At 47.3% G+C, this 26,685-nt stretch overlaps 1 protein-coding gene across 2 annotated transcripts in view; it reads right to left on the bottom strand.

Moving 5' to 3' along the window:
* Asx (transcriptional regulator additional sex combs) overlaps positions 1–26,685 on the bottom strand; it is a 69,301-nt gene that overhangs the window by 18,542 nt on the left and 24,074 nt on the right. For both annotated transcript variants that reach the window (XM_075669746.1, XM_075669747.1), the window contains exons 8-12: positions 26,496–26,529; positions 25,206–25,285; positions 11,461–11,744; positions 9,217–9,346; positions 344–464 (exon numbers count right to left, since the gene is read on the bottom strand). In XM_075669746.1, coding sequence (XP_075525861.1) covers positions 344–464; positions 9,217–9,346; positions 11,461–11,744; positions 25,206–25,285; positions 26,496–26,529 — 649 coding nt within the window. The remainder of the gene's footprint in view (positions 1–343; positions 465–9,216; positions 9,347–11,460; positions 11,745–25,205; positions 25,286–26,495; positions 26,530–26,685) is intronic.

Below are 26,685 nucleotides of genomic sequence, written 5' to 3'. Positions count from 1 at the left end.
CATAATGTGGGGACAACATACCACCTGTAACTATGGTCGTCCAATGCAGGTTTGGTGTAGACAACAGCAACAGTTTCTTGACATTGGCTAAAATATAGGTTGACCTGGCCAGCTGCAAGCATAGGTGCTAGCATGAAATGGAAGCACTTGTTTTCTAGTGAATCCAACTTTCACAGACTACCATTATTCATACTTATTGGCAATTCCCTACCACACCCAATAATCATCTAATGGCTATACCAGTCTGAAACCATATGTGATAAAAATGTTACAATGGATGACAGATAATACAAGCAAGTCAAAAGCCCATGAATGCTATTTCCGTTAAAAGAAGCTTCCTTACCAGTGTCAGCAGGAACCTCTTTGAAACGCTTAGCCAAGGACTCGTCTTTCACACGAGCTGCATTCGTGGGCCGCTTGAGAGAATTGCCTCGAACCGGATGGCCACACCGGTTCCTTGACACCTGAGGTGCAATGCACAAAATATCTGATGCAGTGGCAGTGCATTGGTATCCTGATAAGTTTGAATCTCACAGTTCGAGCCAACTCCTAGATGCAATTGAACCTGATTGCTTACTTTGACCTACTACCTCTCACAAGCCATCATTCAAATTCGACAATCAAGCGTAAGAATGAAGCACTAATACATAGTACTCAGCTGGACTAAATTGTACAGCTGAACATTTCCTGCACACTGAAGACATCCCAACTGCCGTCCTCTGTGTCAGGGACTGTGTGACCCTAGCACAGAGGTGGGAGAAATAAAGGTCTTCCATTAGAGTGAATATTCATTACACACTCCTTTGATGCTGACCTTTACCAAGATAGTATTGAGAAAAAAAGAGCACTGCCCTTGCACGAGTGAAAAGGCATACCTGAACTGCAGCTTCTATGGTCAGTCCAGATCTGACGATAGCCAATTATGCTAATCACAAAATCCTGAATATTGCTATGATCAGACTGCACTGTGTTACAATATCAAGCTCCCTGGGCAAGGAGGTCAGAGGCATATTACATGACATTCATGGTTTGGCATCAGTAACCTAGCGAGATAAAAGAAAAGTGTCGTCAATATAAATATGCCAGAGTTCCGAGAATGAGCTTTAAAACATGGCAAGCAAAACATGCAAGGAGTAGCACACACGATCGCAATTTCAACGAGCACAAAAATCAGTGCTCTATGCATCACGGAGAAACTCACACAATGACACGAGTGATTGCGCATGCCTCCCTGTGCCAGAGCCCATTTCCTCTTCTGATAACGATGACTTCGCTTTCCCAGGTGACGTCGACTGACTGGAGGAGGAAGCATTGCCAGTGGGTGATTGCTCGTACGCGAGAGCGCGCCACCCTGACGTACCCCTGACCATCAGTCCCAGTGAGGCATCAAAGAGAGGAGGAGGGTGGCAGTGAATAGGTGAAGTTTAGCCCTCTTCAACTCGACAAAACCTAGTTGAACTTTATAGGAAAATCACTGAAAGACTATGCTCCTCCGATGACATGTTAAATTTTTCTCCAGCGCTTTAACCGTCCCTCTACTGCTGATGAATATAGTTGGTCACCAGAATTTGCGCCAATATAGTTGAAGAGTATATCTGCCAGCTTGCTCTTAGCTGCAATTTTTTACACTAGAGGTGAGCGCTTGGCATTACCAGAGGACTGGTCAGCAGTCAAAAAAGCAAGCGTTTAGAGTATCGGTGGACAAAAAAGGGCATGAAAGAGATGGGTGCAGAATTTTCCCAGGCATAGGTAACTTCATGAAGTAAGGCGGACAGGCAGAAGGCTAGATCATCATGTGGTAGTATGTAAGTAGATTGCACAGGCTACGTGAATATTTCTCACTATGCAGATAGGAGATACCATTAGAACTCATCATTATCATCAGTGGCATTATTTGTAGTCCTCTTTTTTTATGGACTGCCTGAACATTTACATTTGTTAGGTATCAGCAGATGCAGCTATACAGTTACAGTGCAGCTAAAAGTAATTTTTCCTCACTTTCCTTTTCTTCATTTTATCAAAACAAACCAATCACAGTTGACTTCCATTAATTCGACCCTGATGGGACCAACAAAATTGATCTACTTATCTGGTGGATTAAATTAAACAAGAGCATAAGAAATGTTGATTTGACAGTATTTGCCCGATTCTAACATGCCCCAAAATCAAATATGTGCCTGCTTTCTGTGCGTACGAAGTAGAAAACTAACGTAGAGATAACATTAAAGCTACTAAGCAAAGTATATATCTAATCTGAATCTAATGTTTAGCAAGAAAAATGTTAATTTTCTACTAAGTCAGCTTCGCCGCACTGTCTTTAAAGTCGGCTTTGCCGCAGTGCAACGGTGTTATGCAGTGAGGCATACGAACACCAATGATGTGGTTTATTGGCTTAACTTCTTGGGGGGCAGGAGGGGGGGTGGGGGAGAGAGAGAGAGAAACAACTTTATTGAGCCGAGCTTGACATCATCTTAGACGCCGTCGATGGACGTGGTTCCCTCTTCACGGGACCCATGTGCTTCCCTAGCCGCCTGGCCCCTGGAGATCAGGACAAGCTGGTCTTCCAGGGCGGTGCTGGTTAGCAAGGTCTCCCATCGCTCGGTAAGGGTGGATGAGGGATGGGGTAGGGTAGCGGGGCAGTTAAGAGGTGGGGGGATCGCCTTGATGAAATTGCATACTCCAATGACTCCAGCCCAGAGTAAGCCGATGTCCATATTAACTCAACTTTCCTTTCAGGTACGTCGCGTTTACTTTTGAGAATATCTAGTGTCGCAAGAGACACCCACCCCTTTCGCGCATCAGGCAAATGCCTTATCGGACATTGTGAGCTACCGTAATTGCTTGAAAATCCTTCTAGGGCAGGTCAAAAATAGGCATTTTTGACAGGAGACGATGTGCGTTGAACATATTCACTGTTGCATAAACTCTGCCAAGATGGACACTGCCAGTAATAAGGTCACTATTATGGTCACTGTAGAGGCCATGTGCATGCATGCTGACTGGCAAAGTTCCAATTATCCGACGAAGGCCAATTTTTGGATCGAAATAATGAAAGCTTGGGCCTATAGGAATGCATGGGTGCTGACCAGGACCTTAGGTCAAGGTCGAATTAACCAAAAAACCTAATTACCTGGAGTAAAATTAATGGAAGTCTCCCGTACTACTACTACTGCATGGTGCATACCTGGCAAGTTTCTAGGAAATGTATGGTTTTTGTTCTTTTCTAACGTACAGAAAGGGTTCTTAAATATTTGACGAAATCTTCCATTGCAACCATGCAAAGAACACATGGCTACTTGCAAAAGTTATCAGGTTATTGGAACACAAAATCCATCAACACCAGAATTTCATTGCACTCCAAAACATGCCAGACAAACAATAATATTTTCATTTCCCACCGGAGCGCTCTGTGGCTGTATTCTCAATAAATAACTCACAAAATTATTACTTTTGGTGTATAATGACCAGCTAAACATGTGGAAGCTGCCACAATAAAAGGAATGACAACTCTTCCATTAGTTCACCGTCACACATTCCTTGCATGAATTGCCCCCATAATTTAAATGAGGCATTGTGCCAGATATTACATTGAGCATAAGAAAAAACATCCTTGAAAGTGATCAATCATGAATACAACTCTTCCATCCAGGCCAATCACTAAAGGTGACACATACTGTTTTATTGTGTCTTCCATATAGCAAAAGACTCTGCAAGTACAGGGTGTCTACCAAGTTGACATTTCCAAATTCCCTGAGTTTTCCAGGTTTTTCCTGAGTGCCTTTGCAAAATTCCCTGAGTGACGTAGAACTATGTTTTCTGGCAAGACGGGCTGAAACCATACTGCCCGATGCCGTCACTCTCTAGTAAGCAGCATATGAAAAAATTTTTTTTTAAAAATGACTTAGTCCAATTTGAATACTAAGCAGTAGTGTTTATGTTATTCAAAAAGAGAATAGAAGGAAGTTAGTAAAATGCACAGCAAATAAAATGTCTGAAAAAAATTGCAAATCGAGTCGGACATTCTCAAATACGAATAAAAAGGAGATGCACAAAGAAGCAAATATTTTCGAATATGAACTATTTCTATCAACTGATAGCAAGCTCAGTGGTATGAGACCCCAACTTTGCCACAATTGAGATTCTCTCTCAACAGCTCGTAAGTCAACCTCGACTGTCCTGACATACTCTCAGCCCGTGCACGACGCCTCAGTGTTGTGTTTCACTGCTTTAAAGAGTTTATTTTCGCTTGGATGAGGCACACCTGCATCTCAGCATCAGCCAAGACTGTTGTTGAAGCTAAAGCTCCTTCAAAACAGCAAGCAGCACGCTTCCTTTTCCGTTCATTCCTCAATGCGTAGGTCCTTTCTGTTCTTGCCCTCCTTCCACCATTTGTTCGTCCCACAGACCATTTGAAGCATCTTCTTGGTCAGTTGCACAGCCCACGTCCGATTTTTCGCACTCCCTAGGGGCCATGAAAACGTTTGAAAAATCGGCCAGTTGGAAAAAATAAATGCATGTCATTTACTGCCCTTAAGGGCTCAAACTGCCACAGGCACATTCGAAAACGCTCCGAAGGCCTGTCAGTACGCGTATTAGGTATATCGATGCTCACACTGTGACAGGAAATGCCAGGTGCACGCACATACAGTCACCGACCGATTTTCCGGACTCCAAAAATTCGGACATGCCTGATTATTCGGTCAGCTTCGCGGCACCGCCATTCCCCCCATAGACTATAATGTATAACAACTGCCGAAAGTTCGGACACGTTGCAACCTCTCGCCTGATTTTGCGGACACTCCTTGAGCCAACTCGATCGAGAGCATCATGCACCGACTATGACCGGCGCATAGTTCGACTTGCTGAACGCCATTTTTGTTTTGAACAGAGCCTCCTTGCTGCCCCACGAAGTGGCGCTACAGTCGAACCCGACTATATCGAACCCGGTTACATCGAATCATTCCATATATCGAACAATTTCTGGACACGGTATAGTTACAATGAGTATATATAGCAAAAATTACGCTTACATCGAACAAAACTAGTAGCGACTCCCGATATATCGAACGTCAAGTGGCGGAAAGTGCCCCCGGAAGTTGGCTTTCCCTCGCGGTGAGGGGGAAAAACCGGCGGCGCGGCTCCATCCAACCGCTCTCCCTACGTGACCGCGCTACCTCGGAGCCGCCGACACCCCCCACAAAAAATGATCCTGGCCCGCCCGCCCGCAGCGCTTGCTCAGACAGCCAATCAGAGGCTCTTGTGCCCTCGTCGTGCAAGATGGCGAAAGTGCGAGTTGTCTCGCTGCTTATCTGGTTCATTGTGTGCGCCTTCTCCCGCAGTGTTGCCGTGATGTAGCGGCAGAATTCGCCTTTCGTCGTGAAGCTCGAAATCATAAATCGGGTCGAACGCGGTGACAAGTCGGATGTCCCCGCAACGTACAAGATTCCGAGGTGCACTCTCGGCACGATCTTGAAGGGGGAAATTAGGGCTAAAGCGGCCTAACTCGCGACCCGGTGCCCGTAGTGCCCGTGGCCCCCGACGCGTACGCACGGCCGTGTACGAGTGGTTCATCCAAAATAGCTTCAGCCGTACCGACTTCCGCGTGCTCGGTGATGACTGTAAATTCTGATTAATGCGACGAAGCCGTTGCCGTTGTTGCCGAAGTTTGAAGCGAGCTGTCAGAATTTCCGGAAGCTGTTGACGAATCAACGGTGAACGAGTTGGTGAGCGCAAATGATGGTGTCGCGACCACGGGAGAGCCCGAAAACGAAGACTACATTGCCGACATCGTGCCGAGCACAAGCCAAAATGGGCACGACGAGGAAAGCAGCGACCGTCTTTGGCCCACATCCTCCGAAGTGATTGGTGCGCTCGCACTAGTCCGGTGCTTCTGCGCGAATGCGGAATGTTGCGGCCTCAGCTGCTCCGACTCCTTAAACAAAGTGGAAAAGTGCGTGCCTCACACGCAGCTAAATTGCCCAAGCAGAAGAAAATGCAGGACTATTTCGTGCGAAACTAAGCTAGTTTCATCAATAAAGTGATTTTATAAATGGTATGTGCTTTCATGACATCCAATTATTTAGCAGGCTTATATCGAATTATGCTCTATATCGAACTGATAGGCGTTTTTTGGCGAGTTCGATATAGCCGGGTTCGACTGTACTGGAAATCCCCGCTCATCATCATCATTTCTGCCTGGTTCGATAGAGTGGCTCTACAGCAGTTCCGGTTTCAGCTTAGTAAGCCATGTCAAGACAATCCAGCAGCTGATTTGTTTCTTCGCGCACGACGCTGCGAGCAGGCTACGTTTTTCGTTTGTGCGACTGGTGTCGGCACGGTGGTGTTTGCTTTGTGTGCTGTGTCGAGGTTTCGGTGATCCAACACGGCGTACGGAAACATCGCGTCAAGTGTCTAATGGCGCCGACAGTGCCCGCGCAGACTTCGCTGGGGAATGCCGGCAAGCGGGTGCCGGGAGGCCTAAGATTTGTTGCCTTCCAATGTGCTCCTTACTGACGCGGAAAATGTTCTGCCGAGACCTGCGCAGTGGTTGCATTGCGATTCCGGACACCGTCTCATTTGACAGTTTCACAGGTGCTGACACTGCAGTACTGACATGCGCAGAACTCAACGACGGCGAGATCATTTGTCAGGTTTCTGCTGCACCGCCGGGCGATGACTCCGAGTCGGAAGATGATGCACAATGTGCTACGCTGTCGTCGCATGCGGAGCGTGCACAAACCGTGACTGTGCTTTCAGCCACTACCGTACGACCCTCTCCGAGATTCAGGCTTATCTGACTGCGCGTAAACGGAACAGCGCGCAATGGCGCATTCACGATTTCTTCAAGCCTACTGCCGAGCCCGAATAAGCGCATGGAAATAAAGGATTTCATTTTTTTTTCTTAATCTGCTTTTTCGGACACCTGTTTATTCGGACATTTCCGCAGTCCCTGTGAGGTCCAAATAAACGGTCGACGACTGTATAATTAAGGAATACATACTGTGTCTCGTGGCAATAGCCTCTTCCCATGCTTGTTATGCTTCACTGCAATGCTTTTGCGTATGCTTCACCAAGTAAGAGTTCTGTACAGAAGTGAAGCTGACTTTCGGGAGCCGGCATTATGCAACGCACCATGCTTTCCAAGCTTCTAAGCCAATCGCAAGGACCACATAGGCGGAGTCCGTGCCATTTCTGACAGCAGCGAATTCGTTCAATAAAAAAAAATTACCGACGATTACGTTACTTCCTAATGCGAAATTTGAGCGCAGCAAATAAGCTGTTTCACCTTTTCGATAGATTGAGGCAAAGAAATCGAGCAACACATGTATGCGCTATCACAGAATTTTTTTTTTATATTTCCCGTACTCCTGGATCATCTCGACGGCGGCGACGGTAAGCTTCTGCTTCGGCGGCACGCACCTCTGGATTCTGACGGCGACGGCGCTGGGCCTCTGCTCTGGCAGCTCGTTTAGCAGCAGCAGCAGCAGCAGCAGCAGACGGAGGACTTCCATCGGTCGTCTCGCTCATGGCTCAGAAAGAACTGGCAGATAATTTCGCAGTGGCGAACGGCAGCGGCAATTTCGGCTCGGGCGGTGCACATATACAGATCCGCCGCCACCGATCTGGCTCTCTGATTGCCACCGCACAGGGCGAACGGCAGCGGCAATTTCGGCTCGGGCGGTGCACATATACAGATCCGCCGCCACCGATCTGGCTCTCTGATTGCCACCGCACAGGGGTTGCATTGGAGGAGGAGGGAAGAAAGGAATTAAGTTCGAGCCGGCGCTTTGACAACCGGAGACTCGCAGGAAGAGGGGGGAGGGGGGCGGCGTGTACACCCAGCGGCAAACGATGGGGGCAGAAGCGCGCGCAGCAAGCGGACAACACGATAAAGGGAGGAGGGAAGAGATAGCAGCGACTGACTGATGCCGCTGACGCCGATAGTGAGTCAACCCCAGCTGCGGAGTTGGTTTCAGGGACAACGCCGCCGATGCCGACACAAACAATATGATACCCTCGCTTCCGCAGCGCTAAGAACCAGGTCTAGCCGTGGGAAGGTGGTCACGTATTCGTCGACGTGCCGGGGCCTACGTGAAATAACCGGCGCGTCGGCAACTGAAGAGCACCCTATCCGCCACACAAGAACAGGGGGGGGGGGACCCTTTCCTCCTCTTTCTGCATGGCGGCGACGGTGTTCTATGCAGTCACGTTATCTTGACTCTCTAGCGGCGTCAGCGGCATCCAGCGGTATCAGTCGGTCGCTGCTAGCGCTGGGGGGATGAAAGGGGGGCGGAGCTGGTTACGAGGCCGACGACAACGCCGACGACGACGCGAAACCCAGGAACGGACGCCAAAGAGCTGCGCTCTAAAACACGGCACCCAATGGCAAGAAGCTTCATAATGAACGTCGAAGCAGCTAGGCCTAGCGTTGCCGCAGTGGTGGCTACGGCTGCCAGCGGATCTGCGTGCGAGAGCACCAGTTCGAGGCGGCGAGATAATCAAAATGGCAGCAGTGGTGGCTTTGATTGATGCCATTTTGGCCATGCGGTCACGGCAAAATATCCGGAAAATAAGACAGCAAAGAGTTCTTGCATCCGAAATTTCAGACATTCTGATCACCGACTCCATGGGGTACGTGGTGGTGCCGCGAAGCCGTCCAAATTATCCGGAATCCAGAAAGTCGGTCGTTGACTGTACACTGGCAACTCCTCCAGCCGACAACACGGCGTCAAAGACGATTCATTACGATTCCTGTCTGTTACTTGAGCCAGCATTACCGCGACTTTCGACCCTTTTAATAAAATTACAGCTAATCTTTCCTGATAGAGACACAAATTCCCTGAGTTTTCCCCGAGTTTTCCAGGCCACTCAAAATCCCTGAGAATTCCCAGTTTTCCCAGTTGGTAGACACCCTGAAGTAGCTGCACAGAATTGAAAATGAGAAATTTAGGCTAACTCAAACAGAACTCGAGAGTAAGCCACAAATTTGGCGCACAGATGCAAAGCTTGCTACTAACATTATCACTGACCAAAGTGCAAATGCAGATCCCTTTGTCTTGCAAGAGCAATGAAAAAAGACTGCATAAACAAACTAGTTTTGTTGCCAATTCTGCACAAAGTTTCATGTGCAATGTATCAGATTTGTAATTGCAACACTACAGCAATATATTTTACATGTTACGCAGTCACTGAAACTTTCCAAGGTAATTCACTTACAGGGCTGGTGCTGTTTCCGGGTCTGTGAGGCCTACGTAAAGGTCGCCCTGTTCTGCGGCTGGCCAGGGGTGCAGCCAGGGGTATGCCAGTGGCCAAGTTCAAGGAGGCAACACGCTCTTCAGAGGGTAACCTGTACCCAAAGAGAAAGTTTTCATCTGTAGCATGCATGCCAAGTGTACAGACACAGTGCTCTGAGAGATGATAGTTATGACACCTGCTCGAGGTTGCTCTCGACAAGCTGCAAGTGATCTCAATTTATGCATGTGTTAATTCATGCCACTGAGTTTCTGCTGCAGCTCAAAATTCAGCAGGAAGGGAGAAACATTCAACTACATGAACGTTCAACTACATCGCCACAATGCGATTCTACGATTCGTTTTCCAGCTGCTAGATCCTGTGCAAACAAGCAAGGCACGCCTGATCAAGAAAAGTTGCCTACCGCAGCAACTTGCCCACGATGTTCGCCCACCTGTCAGATGTGATAATGCCGGTGTACACTGTTTCCTATTCTGGTACCTGCAAAAGCACTGCAGCGACTAAAGCGCTTGCCTTCATACTGAGGTGCAACAGCCCGGAGGGGAGGTAGATAGAAAGGTAAACAGGAGGTAGGGAGAGGAGGCAGATAATGTGTAGAACCGGAGCAGTCACAAAACAAGTGAACAGCCTTGGCACTCTATGCTCATCAGCTATGGCAGTTCGCATGCATGGGGAGGAGAGAGTGCCGGAAAGGGAAAAGGCGACATAAGACGGCAAGGAAACACTACTGCTAGACACAGCAACAGCTGTAGAAAAACTGGATAATTTCAAGTTCAAAGGACGGTAAAGTATGTTTCTGATATTCCTAAAAAATAAACAGTGAGCGAATTTGTCAAGCAGGCAGCTGACGCAGGGCATGTAGACGCAAAGCCGCATTAAAACATTGCAGAGTGAAGAAAACATTACGCAAGCAAACGCACCACAAATTTGTGGTAGCTTAGTGGCTATGACATTCCTCAAGGGCACGGGTTCAATCCCAACAAGCGGCAGCCACATTTCAATGGGGGTGAAATGCAAAAACACTCATGTACTTAGAATCAGGTGCACGTTTAAGAACCACAGGCGATAAAAATTAATCTTGAGTCCCCAACTGCGGCGTGCTTCAAAATCTGATTGTAGTCATGACATGTAAAGCCCCATAATTCAACTTAAGTTTAACACTTCTGCCACAATGCGATAAGCCGTGTGCGGTGCAACTATAATGCTAACCTTCATAAAAGCAATGAACAATGGCACACAACACCACCTCTAGCAACATTTCGCTGTGTATTCTGAGTGCTATGCAAACAAACAGCAGTGCTGCACGCAAGGTAACACCTAACATCATCTTACCCCTCTCATACTACACTAAACACTTAAGAACTTAAACATTCGCCATCAACATCCCTGCCAATTGCTGTCAGCCAACGGAAAAAGCATAGAAAAGTTTAACTTACGTCATTCCCACAGTGTACGGGAGTCACATGATTTTTGTTTTACAATTCCTGCTCAACACAATATGAAATCTTCAAGGCACACTAGGCAACAGCCATCACACTTCCAATGAAGGCAGAATTTAAATATGTTTACATATCACACTTTAATATGCCAGTTAAAGGACACCAAAGTTAGTATTCTCTAACATTCCATTTCATTTTCCATGCTTTTCGCTATCCATTATTGGCTCGAACAAAACTCGCACATTGTCATTATCACATTAATCGGCCACTCAATGCACCGCATGATAACAAAACAATGGAAAATGGAATGTTACAATACAGAGGCTTAACAGGTTTCTCAAGAAATCTTAAAGCGGTGGACATATTGCCATCGCAGGGGGGCAGACACGCAAATAAGCATTTTTCTCCCTTTGTTCTTGGGTGGAGTACCCTAAGAATATTAATCACATTAAAAAGAAAATCTGGAACTTTGATTAAACTGACCATCTTCACTGCCTAGTCTGAAAGCGCCTCTGAAAGCGCCTCTGAAAGCGCAGGAGCAGTGGGCGGCATTTCTCTTGCCACCCACCGTGAGAACCCCCAAGGCCCAGGTGATCAAGATCAGCCTAGAGCCCTATGCTGCAAAATCTCACACAGCTCCTGCATTTGTGAAACCCGTTAAATCAATAAATCTAGGGCAATCGCAACGATGATCTGCAACTTGTTTTGTTTTTTTCCCTAACAGACATAGGTGCCCAGAAATAAATTGTACCAGTGGCAAAGGACTGACCTGTGTCCCCAGACGTGCTCAAAGTGGCGCCCTTTCCAGGGATCAAGGCTAGCCCGGTCCTGCTCAGCGCGCAGCCGCACCTGGCTCTCGTGTGTAAGCTCACCATCTGCCAGCCGCTCCCGCCACTCCTGACAGGCACGTGCAAAAAACTCATTGCTCAGGGCACTGCTGCTGAGGCGTACAGTGCCCGCATCTTGCCAACAGTCCACTGCTGGCAGCAGGCTAGCCAGGCGGCACTGGTACGACCATGGCAGCGACGCCATTGTGTGCCGAGTCAGGAGGTCCTGCAAACATGAGTGCGGCCACTTCGTGTTTTAAGAAGGAGGAAAGGGGAAAACAGGGCTTGTACAAAACATTAGACTCAAAATTCCAGGAAAATTCAAGGATGTTAAGCTTTCTGCAGGTGAAAATCCAAGGACTTTGAAACACACTTCATTCATACACTTATACAGTAAAACTGCATTAATTTGACACTCTTTAATTAAAAATAAACTGATAATTCAGACTTGTCCTCTGGTCCCGGCAGGTGTATGCATTATTTAATGCAATCAAACTAATTATTCAGACGTATTTGGCCGCACATGAATAAATTTCGACAACTTGAAGCTCAGTGAGTGCCGCAAATGTGTGACGCAAAAGAGCTAAAAGGGCACTAGCATCAGACCGAAATGAAGTGGCAGAGTCTGCACCACCATGGTCATCAGCAGAAATATTAGGTGAATGACATCAACGCCAGAGCACTTCATTCGTATTTGCGCCTTTAAAGCCTTTATTCTTGCATTTACTGGCGCACATAACACCACATTAGCAGTGTTCCTTCATTACTGCTGTAGGGAAATGAGGGGTCACGCAGAGTGCCAGAACAAGAGGATCAGCGTAGCAGGCTTCTAGAGCAGAACTGCCCGTGCCATGCTTACGAATCGAGCACACGCTGCCCCTCTTTAGTTTCCTAGTCTTTCGCAGCCAGCACCAAAGCACAGGCTTAGAGCACCCACATTAGCATCTCTGCTTTGTGGCGTTGGTGGGTGCTACAGGGTCCTCCACCCAAAGAGAACAGCAAAATGTATGCGTCAACGAGGCAGAGATAGGGCTACCTTGGTGACATGCAGATCGGTGGATATGCCAGCGACAACCACTGGGAGCTCCATGGGAGGCATCTCGAGGTGAGCCAGTTTGAGTTGGATTAACAAGATGACCTCTTCACAAGCACTCAATAGGATGGTGGCGGAATTCAACGTCTTGTGGAGGACATGGCATGACCCATCGTAGGAGGGTGTAAGAGGTGCCTTTACAGCATCTCGTCTGAGAAAAATGTGCATTGAAGACGCAAGGTCCGGATGTATGAAGATGCTGTGGTAAAAAAAATGTGGCGAGACGTGGTGCAGTTGCCGAATGCAGTCTTGTAGGCATTGGAGGTACTGCAGTGGATAGGGGTGAGGGGAGCTGAAGGAACGCAGTCTCCAGGAAGCTGCAGGGGTGCACCGTAGATGAGCTCAGCTGCTGAACAGCCAAGGATGCGATGAAGGACGACGTGTAGGCTTAGAAGCACAGGAAAGTGGTTGACCCAGAGCTCTCGATCCAGGCGCACAGTGAGGGCAGCCTTCAGCTAGCAATGAAGTTGCTCAACCATGCCGTTGGCACTAAAGCCCCTCCATACACGTTTCCACCGACCAGGTCAAGTACCGCCAACCTGCCCTCCTCCTCCACGCTCCTCTCCCACTCACCCCCTTAGCTTCCGGCTCCAAGCGGAACTTACGTAGCTGCAGTTTCCTGTTCCGAGTGGAAGTGACGTTTAGTTTTTTAGCGTTGTTTACTTTTGCGTCGCTGGAGAGGCTTTAATTGCACCAGCTGTGGTTGAAACTGTGAATGCGATTCCATCCAAGAACCACCGCCTATTATAACCAGCGATCTGCTCGTGTTCGCTGCTTCGCGTCAACCTGCGACCGGTTGTGGGACGAGCGACAACGTACAGTGTAGTGTAGTGCCTGGGCGCTTGGAGACCACTGCCGTTTTTCGTGCATTTGGAAAACAGTGACCGCGAACTACTACTTCAGCGGAATACAACAGCTTGTCCCCTTTGCATTCTTCTTATGGTGACTGCCACAGCTCTGCTAAGCACGCATGGGCATCTCACCATCATCTAACAGCAGTTAAAGCGGAAATTCCCGCAGCGCAACTCCAGGAAGCGGAAACGCCGGAACCGGATTTGGTGTGAGGGGCAAAGGCGGCACACAACAAAGGTTGTCGCTACTTAAGAAAGCGGCGGTGGCCCGTGGATGCAGGGGCTTTAGTTGGCACAGGCATGTTATGCCATGGTACAGGAGTGCTTAGTATCAAAGCAAGCGGTTGAAGGAAGTGAAGAGAGTACATTCAAATTGCTGGCCATGATTAGTTGTAACAATTTTGGGGCATCTGAAGCAGGAAACTCATGTTGAAACAAAGGCTTTGGTGACCGTTTCCGCATTGTTGTCCGGAATGGGCGAATCGTCGGGCTAACAGGTAAAGTCATTAATCATTCAGAATGTACCGGCAGTCGTAATAGGGAGGACGTGGTCTAACCAAGACAAGATGGATGTGGTCAAAATGACAGTCATGTGGCAAGAAAATCTGCATGGGAGTCTTTGTCAGGCACGTCACTTTGGCGATCTGGCAAGCGAGGAACAAGCGGGCTCACTGGTGAACATCGGTGCTACAGGGGTCCTGAACCACCCATCGGGCTTGGTGAAAAGACATAGTCCACGGATAGCATACGCTGCTGTGAACATCTCAGCGAAGTTTTGCAGTCATGCGCAACGCCTGGTGCTCGCAAAAGGAGCGCAAAGTCACCTTTCTTTCAAATGCTCTTTTTTCAACAGAAGCCTGCTCCTCACTCATTTCTGGATGCTTTATGTCGTAATATAGCGGATTCCCATAGGTGACTGCTATTGGCCAACAGCTGACATCAATCAAGAAAGGTGTTTGCATCAGTGCGCTTCATTCTACTGTCACTGTGTATTGAACGAGAAGAAAAGAGGTTAACCGAGGGGCCAGATTTTTATTAATCATAAGAAGCCAACAAAGACACCAAGGACAATAAAGGAAATTACTTTTACTTACTAATTGAATTAAATGATAAATTAACGGAAATGAAAGCGGACGAAAAAACTACTTGCCGCAGGTAAGGAACGATCCCACGTCTTCACATTACACATGCGATCCTCTTACCAGTTCAGCTACCATGGCACCGTTTTTCCATCCATTTTCTTGGGTATTTAAGTTTTATTATAGAACTAACCCTGGGAGTGTTAGCCAGCGCCACCACTCGCAAACCTTGGCGTTGGATGCGGAAATCCTTTCTGCCACAGACGTCACGAATATGTGACCTTTTTGGGTGAAGGCAACTGGTCAATAAACCCACACATGCTACCTGAAGGCATCAATGTTGCCGGATTCAAGACTCTCATTATGTAGTGACCGAAAAGTAAGGGAGTTATTGTGTATAGTCATAAACAAAGTTAACAAACAGGCTGAAGTAAGCGAAAATCTCCTTTCAAATTTCTATAATAATTCCATACTCCTGGAAGAAGCTGACTATTGTCGACTCGCACTCCGCCACAGCCACCTGCATAGCAATTAAACTTTGGCCACCCTGCTTATCGGTGTTGTAGCCATGCAGTCTTGCTAATTTCGACTAGCTTCGAACACTCAACTAGCCTTGAACCGTGCGAAACTTAAGGGCAGACCCTACACACGCTTGCCAGCGTGCACTCACTCCTGGCCACTCCTGGTTAGATGCCTTGGCAGACTTGTTGATAGCGCTTTAAAATGCGCAACTTGGATGTGGCTACTATCTGTCAGTCAAGCTGGTCAAGGACAAAGAAAGTCTGCATCACATAGCACGGTCAGACGAGCATATGAGCACTAGCACACACTCAAGCCCTGTCATGCAGAAAACAAACGCTGTGCATATGCACTACGGTTGCACGTAGCTGTGGTCTGCTACATAGAGCATAGATACCGCGGCATGTATGGCACATATGGGAACGCATACGTGGCACATATGGGAAATGCACACATGGCACGTATGGGAAATGATACGGTGCCACGGAAAATTTCCCCTCTCCCCAGAAACATGCATCCAGAATATAATGTTGAAAGGAGAAAGGCAAGAGCTAAACCACTCTTGTAGGAAATAGAGCAGCAGACCTAACTGGCAGCTATAGTTGATGCTGCCTGGGTGAAAGGTAAAAAAGCATATACGGCCATTGTATCAAATTATCAAGGGAAGGTGCAAGACGCTCTCACTATTTTTACCAAGGACCCCATGGTGGCAGAACAAGCGGCAATTGCTCTAGCCATCAGGAGTAATAAGTGGGCCTGCATTTACAGTGATTTGAAATCCGCTATAAAGTGTTTCGATAAAGGCTACGTAGCTGGAGTTGCAGCTAAACTTTTTCCAAACATTGGGATTATGAGAACTGAAATCCGATGGTTTCCTGCGCATATGGGGATAGTGGACGAGACTCGGGTAAACTTCAATGAGGTTGCTCATGACTTGGCACGAGGACTTGCTAACCGTGACAGTCACAACCGAACCGTTCATCAAGCCAGGGAATCTAGAGATAGTTTAATAACATACGATGATGTTACCAAACATTACTATTTAGGACGCAGACAATTCCCATTGCCACATTCAAAACTGAACAGGGCTCAGGCAGTCTCACTGCGCTTATTGCAAACGGGTACATATTCCACACCGTACACCATTAATAAAATATATCCAGAGAGGGAGATTAAGATGGACTGCAACGATTGTAATGGCATCATTGGAATCAGACATATGCTGGCGGGGTGTCCCGCGAGTCTCCCCAACCTCACTGAAAAATGGACACAGTGGGAGAAAAGAATTCAAAGCCCATTGTTTCAGGACCAACTGAGGGCAGTCCAGAGGGCCCATGATGTCGCTGAAAGGCTTGGCCTGACAGTGCCAACGTGGGAGCGGCCCGCCTTGGCTTAAGAAGTCGGGCCTCCGGACCTCATTACAATAAATGTTTTCACACACGCACACACGGAAAATTTCGACTTAGCCGATTTTTCGAGATGTGCAAGTTCGAGTTAATGACGTATTACTGTATGTCTGGAATGGCGAAACAGTCTCTTGCATTGTTGCATTGTGTGATTGCGCTCAAACATCTGTTGTGTTGTCCTTGTTCAGACAACTCCTGTTTCGGAGGGGTGGAAAAGACAGGAGAGAAGTGCACCAGGCAGGTGATGTAGTGAATGCAGTAAGGAAGGGCAGTGGCTCGCATCTTTTTCTTTTTTTCCTTTCCAGTGTTTCACCTTCCTTTTCTTTTCTGTGCAGACATCCAGTAGCCAAACTTATTTTTTACAACCAGTAACGTGGCTTGGAAACACTGTAGTAAGCCGTTTATTTTACCACAAAACACACGAAAAGTTCACAGTGCCACGGCTGCTCATTGCTATATCCAAGTACTGTTGAAACCAGTAATGTGATAAGTTGGTTCAACTACTACTTTCTGCCTAGTTAAATATATTGATGTCTGTCCGCTCTGTTTTTTCAGTGCAACCCAGTTATAACAATTACTGGTTATAATATAGAATTTTCTTGGCAAGTGGAATCGACTGTCACAAATTATTAGACATAAGGAAATCTGCAATTCGTTTCGCCAATATATCTGTTGAAGGGGATCAGAGCTAACTTTTTTGTTCTTTGACCAAAAGCAACGAAATTTGGCAGCCACACTCGAAAATGTCTTAAATAAAGAAATATGCAGTTTCATTAAGATACCTTGACTAGTTATCAAGTTACAAAATGTTACATCGTCCCACTTATGAAAAACCTGGCACTGTAACGAAACATGCCAGGAAGCTGCCTGCTCAAAAGAGCACTACAGGGTACAACAGTTGCAAAACTTCTTTAACCGCTTTATTATTTTTTTACACAGAACATCGTGTTCACCTTCATTAATGGCACCAGAGCGTGTCATTCACAAATTAGCATGCAGAAAAAAAAAACTAAGCCATCAGCAAGGTACTGAAGACTGTCATACCCTCAAGCACACTTCAGGGAATACATAAAAACAAACAGCATCAAAATTGGTCCAGGTATTCCCATGCTACCCTTTCTACAGACAATGCAGAATGCCCAAAACCAGGGTGTCTACCAAGATGGCATTTCCCAATTCCCTGAGTTTTCCAGGGTTTCCCTGAGTGCCTTTGCAATATTCCCTGAGTGACACAGAACTTTGTTTTATGTCAAGACGGGCTCCCTACATCATGTGACTCAATGGTGCAACTCTCTAGTAAGCATGTTCAAAATAAAAAACAACTTAATCCAGTTTGAATAGCAAGGGGTATTGTTTATTTTATTTAAAAAGAGAACAGAAGGGATTGGTTAGTAAAATGCACAGTGAATAAAAAATCTTCGAAAGAAATAGTACAACCCATTGCAAATCGAGTTGAACATTCTCAAATACGAATAAAAAAGAGATGCATACAGAATATTTTTGAATATGAGCTATTTCTATCAACTGATAGCAAGCTAGTTGGTATGAGGCCCGAACTTTATCACAAGTGAGATCCTCTCACAACAGCTGGTAAGTCAACCTCAACTGTCCTGACATACCGTATTTACACGATTGTAAGTCGACACGAATGTAAGTCGACCCCCCCCCCCCACCATATCGCGTGACAGGAAAAGAAAACAACGGAGATCATACCCGAGGGCGCATTCGATAACGAAATTTATTAGTAGCTGACATGGTCACTGGACTACTCGTCTTCACTAGTGCTCCCATCGTCATCGTTGCTGCGGTTCCACAGCGCGTCGTGGTCCAGCGAAATTTCACATTTGGCAAACGACCGCACCACGACATCTTGTGGAACAGCAGCCCACGCCGAATGCGCCCAACCACACACAGCCGTCAGGGAGGCTCCTTGACAGGTCCGGTTGGCGTAATTTCGCGGTCTTCTGCCGCCAGCCACTCGTACTCACAGCGGAGCAGGGCCTTAAAATTAAGGCAAAGGTCCGGGCTTGTTTCATGACCATGTCGCACTCAACTAGCAGGGACCAATCATGCATTTGAGCGACATACGCCGCAAGCTTAGCCTACGGCTCCGGAAAGCGTCCAGACTTCGGCACGTGGGAAATTTCTCACTTGCCGTCACAGGCAAAAATTTCGCTTTGGTGCAGTCGCCACTCTCGCACCACCCGTTCAGAAACATTGAACTTGCGGACCGCTGAGCAGTGATTTGTTTCTTCGGCGAAAGGATGGCAGCCCTCTTGAACGCTGCTGTGAACGAGTGCCGAATGGTTAGTGGGCCTGGAGCACTCATGAAGACTGAAGAAGCATGGAAGTAGCACATAGCCGGCAGTCTAATGGAGCGCGTCAAACCAATGCCAATGTCTTTCAACAGAGAAAGAGAAACCCGCGAGCAGTGTCTGCTCTTCCATGACCTACCGATACTCCCCGCAATTGCCGCCGTTCTGAGGGTGCCGCCATGGTGCCGCCGCAAATGGGAACAGCAGCGCTTCCATCAACTATCGACACCCCCCCCCCCTCATGAGTGTTGCATGCATTGTAAAACTCTAAAAAATGTTGAAAAACCCTTCCGAAAAGCGAACAAACACGTGGGATAGCGAAAAGGTATGGGGAGGGCCATAGAGCAAACATAAAATGGTAACTACGTTGTAGCTCCCGTTGGTCTCGCTTTTTTGGCGGGGCCATGTTTTGGTTTCGGTTGTAAGTCAACCCCCCCAACTTCAGACTTTCAAATAAAAAAAAATGGTCGACTTACAATCGTGTAAATACGGTACTCTCAGCCTGCGCACAAAGCCTCAGTGTTGCGTTTCACTGTTTTAAAGAGTTTTTTTGCTAGGATGAGGGACACCTGCATTTCGGCGTCAGCCAACACTTTGCTTTTAGAGTGCAAGCTCCTTCAAAAAAGCGGTGGCATGCCTCCCTTCCCGTTCATTTCTCAATACGTAGGTCCTTTGTCTTCTTGTTCTCCTTCAGCTGCGCATTCGCCACATGAACTATTTGAAGCATCGTCTTGGACAGTTGCACAGTCAGCGTATAATTTTTCGGACTCCCTAGGGGTTGCAAAAATGTCCAAAAAAATAAATGCATCCCCGAAAAAGCTCTGAAGGCATGCCAGTACACTTATTAGGCATATCGGTGCTCGTGCTGTGACAGGAGAAGGTGGGTGCACGTGTGTATAGTTAAGAAATACAGTCGTTCCCGGATATATCGAACCCGGATATATCGGATTATTGCCTATATTGAACAGTTGAAAAATCTCCTTGGGAATACCATGCAAAAGTATAGCACTATTGTTCGCGTATATATATAACTCCCGTGCACCGGCATATCGATGTATCGAACTCTGTGCTGAGCTGCGCCCTGGCAAGTGCGCTTCTCCTACCATACTTCACCCCTGCAAGTGCGCTTCTCCATTTGCATCCCACCCCCGCAAGTGCGCTTCTCCTCACAAAGATCCCGCGATGTTCCCGCGATCTCACACGCGCCGCCCCGCACTCTGAGAAAGGGGCGCGTGGGTAAAAGGCACGTGACGAGGACCACTTGGAGTGCGATTGAGTGTGAAAGGGAAGCGGGAGGGAGAAACCACGCTGACTGCAGGTGTCGTTTCCTGTGTTTTGGTTGGCTGACAGCGCTGGCGCAGTGAGACGTACGAGGTCAGTACAGCTTGGGCTTGTGGTAGTGCAGAGACGCGGAGGTGCATCTTTTGATTCGCTTTGTTCCTTTTATTCACGAGGCCAACGCGAAGGCTTAAAACTAGTGTGGTGCAGTGTGTTTTTCTCTCCGCTTTTTGCACGTGTTCCGGAGCCATGGCCGTGAAAAAACGCAAGAATTTGGATTTTTCAACACAGGCGGACATCATTCGGCAGGTGGAGGCTGGCGAGAAAAAGTCGTCGGTTACCGCGGTGTTCGGAATTCCTTGCAACACCCAGAGTACGATCCTCAAGAACAAAGCCGATGTTAAGCTGAAGGCAGTGTAGTCCAGTTGCCCTGGAGTGTGGCGTGTGCGTCCCAACCTTTGACAAGGTAGAGAAGGCATTGTACACCTGGTTTTTAGAGACACCTGCCAAGAGCATACCTGCTGATGGCCCAATGATCATGGAGAAGGCCAAATGGTTGGCTGTGGCCTTCGGAGAAGAAAGCTTCGCTGGTGGCACTGGTTGGCAGCAGCGATTTAAGAGTTGCTACAGCATCGTTGGGAAGACCCTTTCGGGCGAAAGCGAGGCGACTAGCACAAGTCACATAGAGAAGTGGTTGTCCAAAGACTGGCCAAATATTTCCGACAGCTTTTCGCCGTCGCAAATATTCAACGCAGATGAGGCAGCACTGTTTAGGCAAATGCTGCCAAACAAGGCTCTGCATCTGAAGGGCACTGCATGCCATGATGGAAAGAACAGCAAAGTGCACGTATCGATTTTGCTTGCTGCAAATATGGATGGGTCATGCAAACTACGGCCGTTTGTTATCGAAAAGAGCAGGTTGCCATGCTGCTTTAAGAACAGGAAAGGCCTCCCGGTTCAATATGTGTCCAATAAGAAAGCTTGGATGACATGCGATTTTTTCGTTGAGTGGCTACAGGCGTGGGATGCCGAACTGGAGAAGTCTGGCCGCAAAGTTTGTCTTCTTGACAATTGTTCAACCCGTCATATCATCTGCCCATTAAAGCAGATCACCCTCAAGTTTCTGCCGCCAAACACAACGGCAAAACTTCAGCCTCTCGACCAAGGCGTTCTGAAAGCGTTTCAGGTTGGGTTGCGGAGATTGTGGCTGACATCATGGGTGATGAGGACGCAGACTCGAGCAGCAGCGAAGGTTCTGATGAAGAGGACCAACCACCATGCACTGCAGCTGAACGTGCATCAACTTTCAGCATCATTCGCCGCTGTTATGGCACAATGGAAGGAGCTGGCCTTTCTCATTTGGACACTGTCAACAAGCTTGAAGACAGCTTAATGAACTTGACGGTGCAGAAGAAAAAGCAAGCAAAAGTCCGATTTTTTTACGAGATAAAGTACTCTGGTCATCGCGCTGTGTTTTTGTTTTTTTACGCGCCTTGGAGGCACAGATCGGTAAGTTCCCGTTAGTCACGACATCAGGAAGCTGCCCTGAGATGCATGGAGTTGTTAGAGAAGCTTTTGACATGCATATTTTATATTTCGAATTATCGATATATCGAACTATTTCGTGATCCCCTTCTAGTTCGACATATCCGGGATCGACTGTACATACTGTGTCCTGCGACAGTTGCCCCTTCCCACACTTGTTATGCTTCACAGCGTAACGGTGCTGTAATGAGGCGAAGCTGACTTTCGGGAACCGGCATTATGCAACGCGCCGTGCTTTCCGAACTTCGAAGCCAATCGCGATGACGACAAGGATGGTGTTGGTGCCATTGCTGACAGCAGCGAATTCTTTCAATGAAAAACAAGGCACAGAATGGCAAGAAGCTTAAAGGGACACTAAAGGTTACCAGAAACTCAAGTTAAAGTGGTAGAGCAATGTTCTAGAACGTCTAAGGCGTCAATATAATCGCGAACAGAGCTTTAGTAACAGAGAAATTGAGGTAAATGCATGACACGATTTGAGACCCCCCAGCGACATTCCGGTACTAGCCCGATGACGAAAGGACTCCTCATAATTTGTGTTACTAATACTCAACTACTCGTATTAAAAATATCATTTCATTCGATTATAAGACGGAAAAAAATGCTACTTGTCTACGTCTATTCGATTCTAAGAAAAAATAACATTTTGACGTTACCCTTCAGTAATATGGGTGTTTGAAAGGTTTCGTTTTCGCTCGACTCTGCGCCGCGCACACTTTGGAGTTTCAGTAGTTTCGTTATCGCGTCGTGCTGTGAGAGTTCTGCTGGCTCGCGAAACTTTCATTTGGAACAAGCAGTGAGAATGCCACGTCCATGTGATGTGGGAAGCCCTCGTTGCTTTCCCGCTCCGGAGAGCCGGTGTCGAGGCCGCCGTCATAGTACGCAACGACGCCGGCAGTGCGAGCCCTCAGCAGCAGGTCGCGCTCGTCGGTGCTCAAATCGCTGAAGTTGAGCCCACCATCGCGAGCCAATCTGTCGGTGTCAGGGTCCATTGCGACGAGCGTCGAAGTTAGCGTCATAGAATGAAGTACCAGTTTATGGGCGTCTTGCGCTGGAGTTTGAGGTATAGTAGCGGCGCCTGGTGGCGGTGCGGGAAACGACATCTGGGTCGTGCCAGCTTGGGTCGTATTGAGCCCTGGCTGTGGCGAAGCACGTTTCTAGGCCGAGTTTTGCGTCGATTCGCACATTTTTATGCCCTGTTGCGAGTGCGAAAAGGCTCGTCGCTTCTCATAGACCACGCCGACCACGCTGCGAGCTCGCCGCAGCCTATAGTTTAACGAAAACGGACTCTCCGTGTGCCGTGGGACGTAATGTGGGACGTAATTCGTTTCTCCTTCCGCTAGCCACCATACTGCCGCTTTCGCTCTGCTGTCGGCTCTGTCTTGGCTCTGTTTCTGGCCGCGCGTTCGCGTTTTGCGCAGAAAAGCTGTAGCGCCGTTTGCGGACGCCATTCTACTCACCGATGGCGCAACGTCACTATGAGACCATGATGTCAGTACTCCGCGATCGGAGGGCGGGCGATTCGAACTGCGCTAGAGGTACGCGGACGCTTCAGAACGCATTTTCTCTTAAAATAAGTCTCTCCTTGGCACAAAACAAGCGTTTCGAGGTTTCTGTGATGGTATTTCAACAGTCCACGTTGACTTAATAGTAACCTTTAGTGTCCCTTTAATACCGAACCTCGAGGCGGCTAGGCCTAGCATTGCCGCAGTGATGGCTACGGTTTCCAGCGGATCTGCGTGCGAGTGTGCCGATTCAAGGCGGCGAGGTTATCAAAATGGCGGCGGTTGTGGCTTTTATTAATGGCGTTTCGGACCTGCGGTCATGGCGAAAAGTCCGGAAAATCTGACGGCGAAGGGTTCTTGCATCCGAAATTTCAGACGTTCTTATACATACTTGACCCTATGGGGCACGTAGTGGTGCCGCGAAGCGGTCCGAATTATCTGGCGTGCGGAAAGTCGCTCGTTGACTACTCTCGCAACTCCTCCAGCCGACGATGCGGCGTCAACGACCATTCGTTACGATCCCTCTCTGTTACTCGAGCCACCATTACCACGACTTCCATTCCCTTTCAATACACTTACAGCTAATTTTCCCTGATAGAAGCACAAATTCCCCGAGTTTTCCCCGAGTTTTTCCAGACTACTCAAAATCCCTTAGAATTCCTGGTTTTCACAGTTGGTAGACACCTTGCAAAACACACTTTTGAGAAAACGTCCCTCAAAGTTTCTGGAGCAGTTCACATCTCTCAAAATGCACCAGGATTGTAGTTCTTGATGTCTTTGCTTACAGGTGACTTCTTGGGTCTCTGCCTTTTCATTTCGTGCACACGAGACGATTTTCTAGCTCACAGACGGTGGACGCTCGATGTGCTTAGTCATGCAGTCCGAGGTGCCGATGTGCAAAATGCTTAGTGGCGGGCTCGAGGAGTCGACACTCAATGAGCTTAACCACGTAGTCGGAGGCGGCGATGAACAAAATGCTTAGGCGAGGGTCCGAGATGTCCGAGCGCGAGGTGCTTGATCATCGAGTAGACTTCTATGTGCGAAATGCTTGGCCGTGGGTCCGAGGATTGCGTACGCAATGTTCTTGGCCACGAATTCCGAAACACCGAGTGCTGAAAGGCTTAGCTACGTGTCCGAGGATACCGCACGCAAATCTTGGTCGCGATTTCCGCATCGCCAATGCTCGGTATGCTTAGCCGTGGGTCTGAGACGTCCACAAACGTAGGGTTCGACCACACTACTGCAATGTCCGTGCGGCACCTGTTTTGACACGTCGAGATTACGGTGAGTGGAGACTACCAGACTCGTGAGGTGCAAAGAGCCGAGTAGACGACGCGAGGCCTGGACCAATGGCGAACTGCGCTGGAGTCACGTGGAGGGCGCAGCCAATTGGAGGCCCCAGCACGACCTTCAGTCATTTGCTTTTTGTGTGCTTGTTTCTGTATGGAGGAGGTAGCTGAAGCAGCAAATTTGAAGACGAAGAAATGCACTTTCCAATGAGACCAAGATGGCGGCGCTCGGTTGCACCGTTCCAGAGATATTGTGGCTTTTAAAAATGCTGCTCTTTATTGATTCCCACAAAATTTTTCACCACCTTCGCTGATAAAACAAATTTTTTATAGCCCTCGTAAGTGGTTTACAGTGATGATATTTCGGAATCAGATAGAAAAAGAGTTATAGAAATTGAATATGTGATCTTCAAAAAGTCAATTTTTTGGCCAGTTCTCACGATGCGAAAGCTGCGTCCCCCCTTTAAGGAATATATGCTTTTAATAAATAATTCGATCCTACAGCAAAGATATTCCCTTGTCAGATGTAACTTTATTCTAACAAGGTTAACTGTACAGTTTGCATATTAACAAGCTCATAACTACTGTTTGCTGTAAAGAAGGGGCACAGTCAACTGTCGAGAACTGGCATGTTAAGCTCTTCAAAGCAAACGTCTGTTCTACATGCAGAGAATTAGCAATTAGGTGATGCACATTAAAAGAGTTTTTAACCACATACATGAACACAACACACACTTCCCGGGGTGACACTAAACGTTCACAGGTGAACCAGCGTACTTAGCTTTCAAACTAGTAGCAGTCACTCACCTTAATGTTAGTGTTGACCAATATTGAATCGGGTGTTTCTAGGTCCACTAAGCCTCTCCGGGTCTCTGCAATCTGGGCAGCTGTAGAAGTGGAACTGCTTAAAGAAGGGCCAAGCTCAAACACTTTTACTAGATTCACAGCAAAATTATTTGATTATTCTCCAACTTCAATACATCTGGAAAGCTGTACAAAAAACCGTTGAAAATGTATGCAAATCCAAGTAATTCATACATTTGACTCCTGCTACTTTGACCTCATTTAATTATACTTTTAATTCGAACGCACTGGAAAGCCCCGGTGAGAAACCACACGATGCTACGAGAAGAAAAAAGTTCGAACTCAAAAACATGTCACCTCAGTTAATTCAATCTCCACTGACCCTCATCAGCATCCCCTCGAGCGCACAGTGATTACTAAAAGCTTGAAAACACAAGCAATTCAGTTGACAATGCTACTGCTTCCCTAAGCGTGAAGCCGCTTTATTTAAATCTACTTTTATCTTTTAGGGAGCCACGCTCCTTCCGTCCTTGAACCCTTTTGTTCCTGCTGATTTCATGTCGTGTCACATAGGGACAGTGTTTAAACATGCAGGCGCTCTTTGCCTCATGCTGGTTGAGTCACACTTCAAGAGCAATAAAAAGACACTACAGAGTACTTCAAGCAATAAAGATGATACCGTATGTTAATTCAATCATATCTTGTGGTCCCACAAGGGTCGAATTTACAGGTGTCGACTCTATATCAAATACAGTGAAGCTGTACAAGGAAGTTCTCTCACGAAGTCCTATCGGTCTAGTTTGTCACTGCCCGAAATACACCCAAGGCTTCGCAAACACTTCATTATATTTGGTGCAATTATTTAGTTATATCCAAGTCTTTTCAAACTCTTTACTTTAACCAAGCTTAGTACTTCTGTAGTCTCCATTACAACCGATACAAGTTCCTGCATTCTGTGTAGAGTCTACTGACACAGGCACCCCACTGAGCATTCCAATGATATGGCCTTAGGGAAGCTTCGGGGCTATGATACAGGCTGCATTATTGGCTGCTCTTGGTTATAGTGTATCACTCTCGGTGGCATACAGCTGCACGTTCTCACCAATGTCCTGGTCCTACAGCTGCTTCGGGGTTCCAACGATTATTGACTATTCTAAAAGTTTCAGCACCATAGGTTAGTAATACTGGAAAAATTGCAGCGAGAATACCTGCGTCCTATAAGTGACTCACAACCGTGTAAATGTGCCAAAAACTAAACAGGAAGTTAATGCCAACTGATCAAGTCATACTCACTCATGCTGAGCTTCCGTGATGAACGCTTGTGAGGCTGTGCAGAACAATATAGAAAGCACATTACTTGACAGATTTTACAAAGATGGAGCTACTAAGTGCTACAACAAAGGCATGGCAGAGAATATTCGCAGCTCACAATATTCACAGCCCCTTAAAGGCACTGACAAGAAGAACATGGACAGGTAAGAAA

The sequence above is a fragment of the Dermacentor variabilis genome, chromosome 9 (assembly GCF_050947875.1).
Source record: "Dermacentor variabilis isolate Ectoservices chromosome 9, ASM5094787v1, whole genome shotgun sequence".
Classification (NCBI taxonomy): domain Eukaryota; kingdom Metazoa; phylum Arthropoda; class Arachnida; order Ixodida; family Ixodidae; genus Dermacentor; species Dermacentor variabilis.
The sequence above is the reverse complement of the archived record's forward strand: the minus strand, read 5'-3'. Positions and strand labels throughout refer to the sequence as shown.